The sequence below is a fragment of the Oncorhynchus mykiss genome, chromosome 6 (genome assembly GCF_057628025.1).
Source record: "Oncorhynchus mykiss isolate SJ-2025 chromosome 6, ASM5762802v1, whole genome shotgun sequence".
NCBI classification, from domain to species: domain Eukaryota; kingdom Metazoa; phylum Chordata; class Actinopteri; order Salmoniformes; family Salmonidae; genus Oncorhynchus; species Oncorhynchus mykiss.
The window spans coordinates 78,086,573-78,101,436 of NC_143027.1; the positions used below are offsets into that span (position 1 = coordinate 78,086,573).

Consider the following 14,864-nt stretch of genomic DNA (forward strand, 5'->3'; position numbering starts at 1 on the left):
TGCTAAGAAGCTTTTGGACGGCCGGGGCGAAGCGTGCGAGGTCACATCCTTGTCTCACACTGTGACACACACACACACACACACACACACACACACACACACACACACACACACACACACACTTGGGGCGATCAGCCTCAGAGGCGGTGCCATTTTGCCCGTCGAAACAAGGCCAGAGTCAGGGATAGGGCCTGTTGCATCCACAACACATTGGCACCCAGCTGAGCGGACAGGGTTGGTGAACAGTTCAGCCTAGTAATGGATTAGTCCATCAGAGCTTTTAAACAGAGGAAGAGAGTTGCACTATAATGGTCTCTTAGATCTGCAAATAGGAGAACTAGCATTGATTTAACCCTACCTGAATACAGGAACACAGCTGTTATAGTGCTATTAATATTGTCCCTACAGGGTTAGTCTTTGTAGGGTACCAGGTGAGTCGAGCAGAAAGGTAAAGTCTCATAAGAAATAGAGTGCAACGAATCTCTGAGACAATGGATGTGCAGACTCTGACTGCAACTCCAAATGTCAAAAAAGCTTGTCTTCATTTTGGCAATTGAATATATTTAGATGTGCTGAAAGTTGTTTATACGGTCAACATTACTTCCTGTATAATATCCCCCTATTATGGGGACGTATAGCGACTTTATGTTTCTGTGTGGGTATGAAACTGTGAGAGCGCGGGGGGGTGAAAGAGAGAGAGAGAGAGAGGAAGGAACGTCACGAGCACTAGAGCACAAAACGTGGTCAGAAATCAAGTATTGTTATTGTTTTGTGAAACCATGTTTCGTACTGAGGTACTTCTCACGTCTCTAAACAAAATACTCTGTTCACATAAAATACTTTTAACACCTGCAGTTCATCCTGGAGTAGAAGTTTCTGTAAAGACCTACTACACCAAGGCCTCTCTCAGTCTCTAGAGTCTGTAACACGAGGCCCAGGTCTGGAGTAGAAGTTTCTGTAAAGACCTACTACACCAAGGCCTCTCTCAGTCTCTAGAGTCTGTAACACGAGGCCCAGGTCTGGAGTAGAAGTTTCTGTAAAGACCTACTACACGAAGGCCTCTCTCAGTCTCTAGAGTCTGTAACACGAGGCCCAGGTCTGGAGTAGAAGTTTCTGTAAAGACCTACTACACCAAGGCCTCTCTCAGTCTCTAGAGTCTGTAACACGAGGCCCAGGTCTGGAGTAGAAGTTTCTGTAAAGACCTACTACACCAAGGCCTCTCTCAGTCTCTAGAGTCTGTAACACGAGGCCCAGGTCTGGAGTAGAAGTTTCTGTAAAGACCTACTACACCAAGGCCTTTCTCAGTCTCTAGAGTCTGTAACACGAGGCCCAGGTCTGGAGTAGAGGTTTCTGTAAAGACCTACTACACCAAGGCCTTTCTCAGTCTCTAGTCTATAACACGAGGCCCAGGTCTGGAGTAGATGTTTCTGTAAAGACCCACTACACCAAGGCCTCTCGCAGTCTCTAGTCTATAACACGAGGCCCAGGTCTGGTAGTGAGCCATCATGTTATGAAACACACTCAGCAGATGTGGGCTGCTCCAAATGAAATAATACGTCAGGTAAAACTGATTAGGGCCTGACTGTAGAGTAGAAAAAGCCCTGCTTCAGCACTCCCAGTGAGTCAACACCACACGGTTAAACAGAACAGAAACAGAAGACAGAGATGGCTAATTTAACAACCTCTGACATTTAAAACTACTTCCAAAATAACTATTTTCTTTGCAATTTCCGTTTTTCAGTCCCAACATCATAGCAAGGCTACACCTTTTCAAATACTGTAATACGTATAGTGTTATGTAAACATAACACATGCGAGGGCAAGTAAGCAAAAAATACAGACACACACACACGTAAACACAGGCAAAGTAGACACATGCAGACACACACACACACACATAGACACAGGCAGAGTAGACACACGCAGACACATGTAGAGACAAGCAGAGTAGACACATGCAGACACATACACACACACACACACACACACACGCGCACCCTCTGCCTGCTTGTTTCACATTCCTCACCTCACATCCCCCACCAAATCCATGGTTGGTGTGAAATACCACAGGAGGGTGGTCTCTGCACTTTCTTAACCTCCTCAAATCCTCTGGGACCAGCTGGTCAATAAGATCTGATGGATCACGTCAGTCAGTAGTCAAATTAAACCTGCTGACATTAATACCAGTCACATGTCACACACCGCACTGCTGCTGCTGGATATAGGTCTGCGTCCCAAAAGCCACCCTATTCCCTACATAGTGCAGTAAGTGCACTACTTTTGACCAGGACTCTTGTTGAAAGCAGGTCGCTATGTAGGGACTAGAATGCCATTTGGAACACATACATAGGCTGCCTGCTAGGTTACCTAAATATAAAACTGCTGGATACCATTACAGATTCAGGTCTAAATAAAGAGAGGCTTATTTTGGTTCTGTGGCATCTGTTCCACTGATCCAGTATTAGAAGAGAAAACAGCCTGGCCGGCAGGGCCCGGGGAGAAGAGGGTGACATGCAACAAGGAGAAATTTAAAACAGCCTTTGAAAAGGCAAAACACAAGTGTTGAGGGATGGGTTGGGTTGGGCTGGGGCTAGGGCTGGGGCTGGGTTGGGTTGGGTTGGGCTGGGCTGGGCTATGCGCCGTATCACCAACAGAAGCGTAGGCCGCCAAACTTCACAGTGAGAGCTGCATGTTTCACCATGCCTAAATCCTCCCTCCCACCCCTTTCCCTCGCTGCTCACCTCTCCTCCACACCCCCTTCAGCTCCTTACCTCTACCTCCCTCCCCTCGCTCCTCACCTCTCCTCCACACTCCCTTCAGGTCCTCACCTCTACCTCCCTCCCCTCACTCCTCACCTCTCCTCCACACCCCCTTCAGGTCCTCACCTCTACCTCCCTCCCCTCGCTCCTCACCTCTCCTCCACACCCCCTTCAGGTCCTCACCTCTACCTCCCTCCCCTCGCTGCTCACCTCTCCTCCACACCCCCTTCAGCTCCTCACCTCTACCTCCCTCCCCTTGCTCCTCACCTCTCCTCCACACCCCCTTCAGCTCCTCACCTCTACCTCCCTCCCCTCGCTCCTCACCTCTCCTCCACACCCCCTTCAGGTCCTCACCTCTACCTCCCTCTCCTCGCTCCTCACCTCTCCTCCACACCCCATTCAGCTCCAACCCTCTACCTCCCTCCCCTCACTCCTCACCTCTCCTCCACACCCCCTTCAGCTCCTCACCTCTCCTCCACACCCCCTTCAGGTCCTCACCTCTACCTCCCTCCCCTCGCTCCTCACCTCTCCTCCACACCCCCTTCAGCTCCTCACCTCTACCTCCCTCACCTCTCCTCCACACCCCCTTCATCTCCTCACCTCTACCTCCCTCCCCTCGCTGCTCACCTCTCTTCCACACCCCCTTCAGCTCCTCACCTCTACCTCCCTCCTCACCTCTCCTCCACACCCCATTCAGGTTCTCACCTCTCCTCCACACCCCCTTCAGCTCCGACCCTCTCCCTCTCCCTCCCCCTCACCTCTCCTCCACACCTCCTTCAGCTCCGACCTTCTCCCTCCCTCCCCTTTCCCCTCGCTCCTCACCCCCTTCAGCTCCGACCCTCCCTCCTCCCCTCGCTCCTCACCCCCTTCAGCTCCGACCCTCTCCCTCCCTCCCCTTTCCCCTCGCTCCTCACCCCCTTCAGCTCCGACCCTCCCTCCCGCCCTCGCTCCTCACCCCCTTCAGCTCCGACCCTCTCCCTCCCTCTCTACTGTTACACAACACGTTCTTTAGGCGCATGCCTCTGCCAAGTTGTTTCCCTGTGTTTCTCTGGTGTTGCCATGGCAAGGCTCTGTGCATGTGTATATGAGTGTGTGTGTATATGAGTGCATTCCCACACTGGTGTAAACTACAGCTCTTAGAGGGTGTGTGTGTGTGTGTGTGTGTGTGTGTGTGTGTGTGTGTGTGTGTGTGTGTGTGTGTGTGAGAGAGAGAGAAAGAGAGAGATGTTGGAGCGGGAACAGCGGTGGTCAAGGTCATGGGCGGCTTCTGGCCCATGACGTTCAGTGGTGTCTCTGCTCTGACACGGCTTAGAGCCCACACACACATCCCTGTTCACATACAGGCCTGCTGTGTACCCAGCACACCAGGGCCCAGAGAGCCAGGGGGACGCTTGGCCGTTTGTTTAAACAAGGTCAATACACACACACACACACAGAGCAGAGCAACGTATACTGTATGCTCAGCCAGTATATGGTTCCGCAGGTCTGCTCAAAACTCAGTGACTCTTTCCCCTTTTCTATCCCTCTCTTCCTCCCCCCATGTCTCACCTCTTCCCTCTGCTTGAAGCTGAAGGCTATTTCCCCCTTCTCGTTACCACCCCACCTCTCTCCCTTTTTCTCCTTCCTTCCTCTCTCTCCCCCTCTCTCTCAATTCAATTCAAAGCGCTTTATTGGCATGGGAAACATATGTTACATTGCCAAAGCAAGTGAAATAGATAATAAATAAAAGTGAAATAAACAATATAAAATGAACAATAAACATCTCCCCCTCTCTCTCCCCCTCTCTCCCACCACCAAGTACCCTCTCCCTGCCGTCTCACTGCACACTAACCCTGATTACATCAAATGAGAGTGGAGCCTCAAAGCCTACATCATGTTTACATCAAATAGAGCCTGGGGCAGGACAACCGCTCCGGTCGGTTCAATCAGTGCAAACTGCAGAGCAGAGAGTTGCTCATCTCCCTCTTTATTACCCATACATGCCTATTGAAAGAGTCAACAAAGCCATGCCACAACAACACAGAGGAATAAAGACTACACACAGTGGAGCAGAGGGGACTGGTGTAGAAAAGTGACAACACAGAGGAATAAAGACTACACACAGTGGAGCAGAGGGGGACTGGTGTAGAAAAGTGACAACACAGAGGAATAAAGATTACACACAGTGGAGCAGAGGGGGACTGGTGTAGAAAAGTGACAACACAGAGGAATAAAGATTACACACAGTGGAGCAGAGGGGGACTGGTGTAGAAAAGTGACAACACAGAGGAATAAAGACTACACACAGTGGAGCAGAGGGGGACTGGTGTAGAAAAGTGACAACACAGAGGAATAAAGATTACACACAGTGGAGCAGAGGGGGACTGGTGTAGAAAAGTGACAACACAGAGGAATAAAGACTACACACAGTGGAGCAGAGGAGGACTGGTGTAGAAAAGTGACAACACAGAGGAATAAAGATTACACACAGTGGAGCAGAGGGGGACTGGTGTAGAAAAGTGACAACACAGAGGAATAAAGATTACACACAGTGGAGCAGAGGGGGACTGGTGTAGAAAAGTGACAACACAGAGGAATAAAGACTACACACAGTGGAGCAGAGGGGGACTGGTGTAGAAAAGTGACAACACAGAGGAATAAAGATTACACACAGTGGAGCAGAGGGGGACTGGTGTAGAAAAGTGACAACACAGAGGAATAAAGATTACACACAGTGGAGCAGAGGGGGACTGGTGTAGAAAAGTGACAACACAGAGGAATAAAGATTACACACAGTGGAGCAGAGGGGGACTGGTGTAGAAAAGTGACAACACAGAGGAATAGAGACTACACACAGTGGAGCAGAGGGGGACTGGTGTAGAAAAGTGACAACACAGAGGAATAGAGACTACACACAGTGGAGCAAAGGGGGACTGGTGTAGAAAAGTGACAACGCAACAAGCCACATGCTTTATATGTGACAAAAGCTGCTGGTTATGCTGTATAGAAATAGAACCACAGTCGCCGGTAGTCAGAGAGGGGATTGGTGATATATCAAAATCATTCTGTGTGGCCAGAGAGGGAAACGTAATGCGCTCTTGGACAGCCTCAGCCCATCTTGTCTTTCAAATCCCATTTTCAGACACCACAGACTCATTTAGAGTTATTAAAAAGACTGAACATTAAAGACTAAATGCAAGGGCTGCAATATATATTTTTGTATATTTAGTCTTTTTGTTTACAGAAGCCTTTTACATAATAAACAATACTGTAAGTGTAAACTGTAGTGGAGCGGGTCGAGAGTTTCAAGTTCCTTGGTGTCCACATCACCAACTAACTATCATGGTCCAAACACAGCAAGACAGTCGCAGAGGGCACGACAACACCTTTTGCCCCTCAGGAGACTGAAAAAAATTGGCATGGGTCCCTAGATCCTCAAAAAGTTCTACAGCTGCACCATCGAGAGCATCCTGACCGGTTGCATCACCGCACGGCATGGCAACTGCTCGGCATCCGACCATAAGGCGTTACAGAGGGTAGTGCGTATGGTCCAGTACATCACAGGGGCCAAGCATTCCTGCCATCCAGGACCTATATACTAGGCGTGTTAGAGGAAGACCCAAAAAATGGTCAAAGACACCAGTCACACAAGTTATAGACCGTTCTCTCTGCTACCGCACGGCAAGCAGTACCGGAGCACCAAGTCTCGGACCAAAAGGCTCCGTAACAGCTTCTACCCCCAAGCCAAGACTGCTGAACAATTAATCAAGTGGCCTGGCCACCCAGATTATTTGCATTGACTCCCCCCATTGTTTTTACACTGCTGCTATTTGCTGTTTATCACTTTACCCCTACCTACATGTACAAGTTACCTCTAACCTGTACCCCCGCACACTGACTCAGTACCAGTACTCCCTGTATATAGCCTTGTAATTGTTATTTGATTGAGTTACTTCATATTTTTTACTTTAGTGTATTTGGTAAATATTTTCTTAATTCTTCATGAACTGCATTGTTAGTTAAGGGCTTGTAACTAAGCATTTCACGCTCAGTTCTACACCTGTGTGTGTGTGTGTGTGTGTGTATCCATGGCCCAACTGTGTAACACTGTGGATCTCCTTTTCTTTGTGTCGAAGCAGCAAGCGCACAATTAGGCTGGTTAAATACGCACATGGATTGCTAAGCCAGAGGCTTTGGACTTACCCATCCCCTAGCAACAGGTGTGCCTGACAATTATGGTCTGCCTGCCCAGCAGTTTGGCTAGCCTCGGAGAAGAAGCCCTAGCTTAGCCTAGCGTAACCCAGGCTATGTTTACATTAGAACAGCTTAGCGTAGCATAGCCTAGCGTGGTATCCACTGGAATAAGCAGCATTCCACACAGAACACAGTGGTATGAATCACCTCTGTCCAAACAGTGCCATGTAAACATTGTCACATTGTTTTGCTTTTGTTTGTCTGGCTACTGTAGGTTTTAGTTAGAAGATGACTGTTATGACATGCAGACCTGTGGCTTTCTTTCTGTTGCACTCTATGGTTTATTTTGGGGGGGAGACACAGACTGAGGAGACTACATTTATGACTTTCCCTTATACTACTCGTTAACCTATAGTAGGATATGTATGTGCATGTACGCCCAAGGGAACAGTTCGGTGGCCGTTTGATCACAGTGTGGATAAGATCAGTTAGTCTTGCATGTTCCTCTCATGTAAATGACGCTGCCCTGCCTGATAACCTGGTGACCCTTGGGGTTATGGGAAGGAGACCCTGAAGCTAGCGACCTTTCAAATCTACTAAACAATACGGGGGATGGAATAAAAACCACTAATTTAAGATGAGGCCCCCCAAGCAAACAAATGCCTGTTGCTCAAACTAGGTGAGCAGCATTATCATTGAAGTACACGTCCTATAGAGAGGCATGCTTTAAAGCATCCTTTCTTTTCCTTTGGTTTGCAACAAGTCAACATACAGCAGTAAAAGCATGAATCTTAACAGTAGCAGAAAACAGAGACAAGTCCACCCTTCCCTTTCAGGTGGTCGGAGGACAAGGATATTTTAACAGCTTCCTGCCTCAGGCACACAACCTCTACCATTATAACTGTATCTGTGGCCCACTGTGATAAGAGAAAACAACAGACAATGACTGGCTGACTTCTGACATATAAACAGGGCTCGGTCACAGAGAGTCTAGACAAATAGATAGATGATAGGGAGACAAGCCAGGAAGTGCTTCAGGAACAGGACCGGTACAATTAGCATAAAGCAGATACTGTAGCATGAATAATGTAGGCTGATTGGCTGAGGGGGCACACACCTACATGCCCATGTCTGCACGCCCACCGTCTGTCCTGCTCCTGTAGTGGTAAAAAAAAATTGGTTGGGTTAACTCTGATCACCGGTCGCAGTGAGAAAAGTCACGCTTCCTGTACTTTCAATGCATTTTTCCGCAAAAGGTGAGTAAAACTGTTTTTACCGTCCACTACACCACTGCCCCTCCCCTGCGCTACTTCTACTTACAGTAGCTCTGATACCCGACCCGAGTCTGAAGGGCCCCAACATTATACTTCAGGTTAAGGCCTGCTTTTTCATCAACCAGGGTACGGGACGGGCTCCCTCCTGCTCTGCTGTGCAGTGTCTCTGTACAGTCATATCTTACCATCATAACATGGTGTCAGAACGTCTTATAAAATATAAAACCAGAACATTGTCCAAGTCAACAGGATAGATTATTTCACTGAAAATAATAATATTCCGTAGGTTTTGGTAGGAGTTTAGAGTGACCAAAAGTTGCTAGCTAACAGCTCTACCACGTCTCATGAGCAGCCCAAGCTGGGCCTGAACGTCGTGGACATGGGTAGGGTAGAGCCTGAATATCATGGGCATGGGTAGGGTAGAGCCTGAATGTCATGGGCATGGGTAGGGTAGGGCCTGAACGTCGTGGACATGGGTAGGGCAGAGCCTGAATGTCGTGGGCATGGGTAGGGTAGAGCCTGAATGTCGTGGGCGTGGGTAGGGTAGGGCCTGAACGTTGTGGACATGGGTAGGGTAGAGCATGAACATCGTGGGCATGGGTAGGGTAGAGCATGAATGTCGTGGGCTTGGGTAGGGTCGAGCCTGGATGTCGTGGGCATGGGTAGGGTAGAGCCTGAATGTCGTGGGCATGGGTAGGGTAGAGCCTGAATGTCGTGGGCATGGGTAGGGTAGGGCCTGAACGTTGTGGACATGGGTAGGGTAGAGCATGAACATCGTGGGCATGGGTAGGGTAGAGCATGAATGTCGTGGGCTTGGGTAGGGTCGAGCCTGGATGTCGTGGGCATGGGTAGGGTAGAGCCTGAATGTCGTGGGCATGGGTAGGGTAGAGCCTGAATGTCGTGGGCATGGGTAGGGTTGAGCCTGAACGTCGTGGGCATGGATAGGGTAGAGCCTGAATGTCGTGGGCATGGGTAGGGTAGAGCCTGAATGTCGTGGGCATGGGTAGGGTAGGGCCTGAACGTTGTAGAGCATGAACATCGTGGGCATGGGTAGGGTAGAGCATGAATGTCGTGGGCTTGGGTAGGGTCGAGCCTGGATGTCGTGGGCATGGGTAGGGTAGAGCCTGAATGTCGTGGGCATGGGTAGGGTAGAGCTTGAATGTCGTGGGCATGGGTAGGGTAGAGCTTGAATGTCGTGGGCATGGGTAGGGTAGAGCATGAATGTCGTGGGCTTGGGTAGGGTCGAGCCTGGATGTCGTGGGCATGGGTAGGGTAGAGCCTGAATGTCGTGGGTAGGGTAGAGCCTGAATGTCGTGGGCATGGGTAGGGTAGAGCCTGAACGTCGTGGGCATGGATAGGGTAGAGCCTGAATGTCGTGGGCATGGGTAGGGTAGAGCCTGAACATCGTGGGCATGGGTAGGGCTCGGGCTTCATTTTCCTGCCTGTGCAGGGCTCTACCATGGACCCCTTCACAGTGGCATGCTCTTGTTTTTCTGTTGACATAGCAGTTCCTTGATCTGGGGGGTATGTGTGTGTGTACGTGTGAGATAATGTGTGTGTGTGTGTCTTGATATAGACAATAAACATAACAGTCACAAAAGGAAGCTGCCCACACCACGGCCAGATGGCAGTCATGGCGTCAGTTGATGACATCACGAGTCCCAACACCTGAGTCAGTGGACCCCACAGGAAGACTGGTGCCATCAGAGCAGAAGGATGCAGTGACACACTGGAGACACTGAGGGACCAATGTCCTCCTACGGCTAGGGACTATAGGCTTAGTTACAGACCTACACCTGGAGGGAAAAGGGTGTTAGTCAGTCTGTTGTTAGCCTAGTGACTGACCCTTATTCACCAGGGCTACTGCATATTCACTCAGAGTATGACTAGGATCAGTTTGGTCTTTTACATAAAGAATTCAGGATGATTTTCTGGACCAGTGGGGACCTGGTCCAAGATCAGCACTTCTTACCTGAGACTTTTTGTAAATACTCTAGCATCACATTGTGTCTTGGGCCTGTATCAATCAGTAAGGCAGGTGTTTAGGTTGTAATGAAAACAAATATGACAAGACAGCCTCTTGGTCCCACAGTGTTAAAGGGGGAAACAGAGAAACAATGAGGAAGTTCTGTTTAGTAAACAAAGACAACACCATTAGACCTGCCTGACCAGAGATGATATCATCCATCATCACATGTTCCTAGTATTACACTGGTCTGGTGACCCATAACAAGCAAACACACACACACACACACACACACACACACACACACACACACACACACACACACACACACACACACACACACACACAGACAAAGCGAGGAGCAGTACAACACTACAAAAAAAAGGAATTTAATAATCTTATAGCCAAATAGCTCCCTTCTGGACTAGGAATGAGGGCAAACAGCCAATGCTCGTACGGGTTCAACATTCTGATAGCTAAATTATGCATCGTCACACATGGTGGGGTAGAATGAGAGGTTGCAGTTGAAATGGTTCAGCATTAGCTCTGACTGATGGAGGAACAGGACCCAGTCTGTATAACTCGCCCTGAGATGAGAGTTGGCATAGTTTTTAAGAAACTATGCTGTATGGAACAAATGGTCAACAACATTTGCATCAAAATAACCAATGATGACAACCCCAGTGAAAAATGAAAGAAATTAGTGGTTCTGGACACCAAACTGTGGTCTTCTTCTGGTCCACATTCTTAAAGGTCACTTCAGTTAGAAGAGTATTACATTGGGGTTGTTGTGGGTATCAGTGTATAGTTCCATTAAAACCACAACTAAAAGATGATCCTGAGGGAGTAGACTGGAAAGACAAGCCACCTCCTGGCTCTTATAAACAGGGTTATTGTTGGGTTATGCAAACACACAGTCCAAGCCGGGGCATTGTTGGGTTACACACCCCTGGTCATGGCCCATGATGCCGTCCGCCCCGCTTCAGTCACCACACAAAGGATCCCTGTCCCCTGAGCATAAAATATTCACCCGCTGCCTGGCTCTGCTCTGGTTGTCAGCTGGATAACAGAACGGGAGCCCTGGGTCAGGAATGTGGCGTTACAAAGGTACTGTAACAGACCTCAGATCAAATAGTATTCAAAACCTTCAAAATACTTGGGAGCCTTTTCTTCAGTCTGCCTGGAGTGGAGTTGTAGTTGGACAGGGTTTGGAACTTGTCCTTTGTAGCTCAGTTGGTAGAGCATGGCACTTGTAATGTCAGGGTAGTGGGTTCAAATCACGGGACCATGTATGCATGCATGACTAAGTCACTTTGGATAAAACTGTCTGCTAAATAGCATATATTATTATTGGATTCACTGCTCTAGTCAAGCTCAATCAAGCACAAGTTAAGTAACAGAAATATTTCAAATACTATTTGAACCCAGGTCTGGTACAGTAGTAAGGCTGAGGCTCACTCTGCCGCAGTCTCTGGGGTATCACATGACAGACAAACTAATTGGGCTTCGGGTACGGTGACTGCGATGATGTACCCTGCCCTGCTTGGCGTGCCTGCTGCAGCAGCTCACCCTTTCTACCTGTACAGAGGGAGGGGTGGGGCGGTTATTGTTTGGTAATACTTACACATAATACTTGAATTCACTAGCACTGGTTGCCGTAACCTAGACGGCTGTATAAATTGACAGTTGAGGTACTGCATGTTGTGACAGTCCTGATTCTACAAGGCATGATATCAATCAAAATGAATTTTTTGGGGGGGTAAATGTAACCTTTATTTAACTAGTCAGTTAAGAACAAATTCCGATGTACAATGACGGCCTACCCCAGCCAAACCCAGGCAGCGCTGGGCCAATTGTGCGCCGCCCTATGGGACTCCCAATCACAGCCGTATGTGATGCAGCCTGGATTCGAACCAGGTACTGCAGTGACGCCTCTTGCATTGAGATGCAGTGTCTTAGACCACTGCACCACTCGGGAGCCCTTTTCCAGAATGTCACTGTCAGTATAGATGCAGGTCACCTCCAGAACTGAACTGAGCTGCACTGCCTCTTGTAGTTTACATCAGAGAGTTTCTTAAGTTCTACTTCCAGCGTCCAGGTTGCTACACTGACTAAGGTGATAGTTTCCCTGGTGGTATAGGTTAGATTCAGAAAGGTTTACCTTATGAAATCAAAAGTGTTATCGCGTATCCTAAAATGATGTGGGTAAAACAAAGCGCAAATTAAAAGTACGAATCTCTGAGTATCGTAGCACCATTTGGTGCAAAAACTCGACTTACCCAGTTGCGGCCCACTTTTTGGAAACTTCGTTCTTACGTTATATTGGCATCGAAAATGTCACCCTCCCTAGGAGAGGGGGTGACCTCGACAATTTATTGTTAAAATGAGAGGCTGCATGGATCTTTAATTTAAAGACCCTTGCTCCCTTCGGTCTCAACGTAGGCTTTAATCTGAAGCCATTCTTGTGATTATTGTGATTTTGCTATTGTAAATGTTTGTAGGCTTATGTAGCCAAATTGCATCTATGATCGTATGCTATCCATTTATGTTTTTTGTATGCTATTTTAATATATCAGAATTAACCAATGATATCAGGCCACACCCAGCCATGATTACAGACACCTGTGTGTCCTTTGACACTATATAAACTAGTCACTCCGCAGTGTTTGTCATTATACCCTGATGAAGACAGCTTGTCTGTCTAAACGTTGGATATTAGATTATTACATTATTGCATCTGAGCTCCTGGACTGTGCGGCTCTCCTTTCATTTTTCATGTGTTCTACTCCACTAGCCAGCACCTCGCCTAAATAGGTGTGCGTTTCTTTCGCCTCTAGGCTTACCTTACGTAACACACTGCAGGGCAGTCAGGCATCATGCTAACAGACGGGCACAACAAAATGGCCATGACATACTGTATACTATGACCTAAAGAGCCATTTGTCCTGTGTTTTGCCAGTTATTAGGTAAGGTTGGTTACACCAGCTGGTAATAACTGAATGTTTTGGTTATTGTGATTTCTATGGGTTATTCACTGACTATGTACTAGGCCAGTGAATTAGTGAGGAAGGTCCACCCGCTTTAACAATGTTGATGCCAGGGGCCTTTCAGCCTACAATAAGCTATATGGTCTTACCTTGACAACAGGATGACCACCTGATGCAGCTTTGATCGCCCCTCTGCTTCCCTCCGTCTCGTAGTGTGCTCGGTGGTGGGCCTTGGGGTGCACCTCAACCTTCAGCTCGTACTGGCCAAACAGGTGGGGCAGGGGCCAGTCCAGGGGGGGTAGGGAAGAGGTCCTGGGGACAGACCGAAACATAGACAATAAGGGTACTGATGGTTTGGATAACAACAAGATACAGATCACCTAGGCATTACCTAGGTGATCTATGGATAACAAATAGATATAGCCTATATCACCTAGCATTTCTTGTCTTTTGGGAAGACATTACCTGTGAGCCGCTGTGACTACATAATCATCCTATGGATAACAAAAAGGCTCTATAATCAGAGATTTAGGTCTAACATATTAGCTAGCAGGGGCAGGTTAGAGCTAGTTAAGCCGGCTGGATTCATTCAAACCTGCCTTGGCAGCACAGTACAGTAGTTATGTTTACAAACTACTGCCAGGCCAGCACACCCACATGTCCTACTCTGAGAACTAAGAGCATTTACTTGTAAGATGAGTCAATTTTAGTATAGAGAACCACTCAACTATCGCAACTGTATTTGGTCAGGGAAAAGAGGTTGTGCTTTTAACATAAATATGCTACTGGAATAGGTTTGACTGCCCTTAATCAAAGAGAATAAGTACATAGAAGAACCAATGCAATGACACATTATATATGGTTATATAAAGAAGTGAGAGCACAACAGGTTGTGCTGAATCATGACCTCTGGAAACATTGTGGAGGATCACACTAGGCCTAGACTAGGTCTGAGTGACACACAGAGTACAGTGTCTAAATGGGGCTGTAGGCTGTGTGTTCAACCCCATCAGTCAGACAGTGAATCATAGGAATTACCACCAACATTAGGCTAACCATACTGGAATAATCACACTTGTAATAGGTCATGCAGGGACTGTAACTAGCAGTGAATCATGAAGGGGTTTTACACTATAAACGGTATATAGATGTATGGTTGTGTTGTTCAGCACTGTAGTATGGATGAGGATTTGTCACAGGAGAGGCTGCAGGCTGATGTTTTTTTCCCCCTCTGTATGGTTTTATCTATGTAGGGCACAATCATATTTGAACAGCTGCACTCAAAAATAAACACTCCATCTGTGTCCATCCACACAGACAAACTGTCTCTCTCAGTGGGTCTCTGGGTAGCTTGGCTGGTCTATGGCTCTATTGATCTAGAACCTACAGAGAAATAATGTTCTAAAAACCTATTTAGGTAAATTATTGTCAAAACTATTTAGGATGTTAGTAATTCATCATCTACTAGCCTACACACTGAATCTTCATAAAAAAGACTGAGCCAGTTATAAAGACTTGGCTACACTGAGTCAGTTATAAAGACTTGGCTACACTGAGCCAGTAATAAAGACTTGGCTACATTGAGCCAGTTATAAGGACTTGGCTACATTGAGCCAGTTATAAAGACTTGGCTACATTGAGCCAGTTATAAAGACTGGGCTACACTGAGCCAGTTATAAAGACTTGGCTACACTGAGCCAGTTAT

The 14,864-nt window shown here is 47.6% G+C and overlaps 1 protein-coding gene across 5 annotated transcripts in view; it reads right to left on the reverse strand.

Moving 5' to 3' along the window:
• The window catches only part of nfatc3a (nuclear factor of activated T cells 3a), a 91,581-nt gene that overhangs the window by 35,970 nt on the left and 40,747 nt on the right, over window positions 1–14,864 (reverse strand). For all 5 annotated transcript variants that reach the window (XM_090238919.1, XM_021607747.3, XM_021607746.3 and 2 more), the window contains exon 3: window positions 13,309–13,471. In XM_090238919.1, the coding sequence (XP_090095045.1) occupies window positions 13,309–13,471 (163 nt within the window). The remainder of the gene's footprint in view (window positions 1–13,308; window positions 13,472–14,864) is intronic.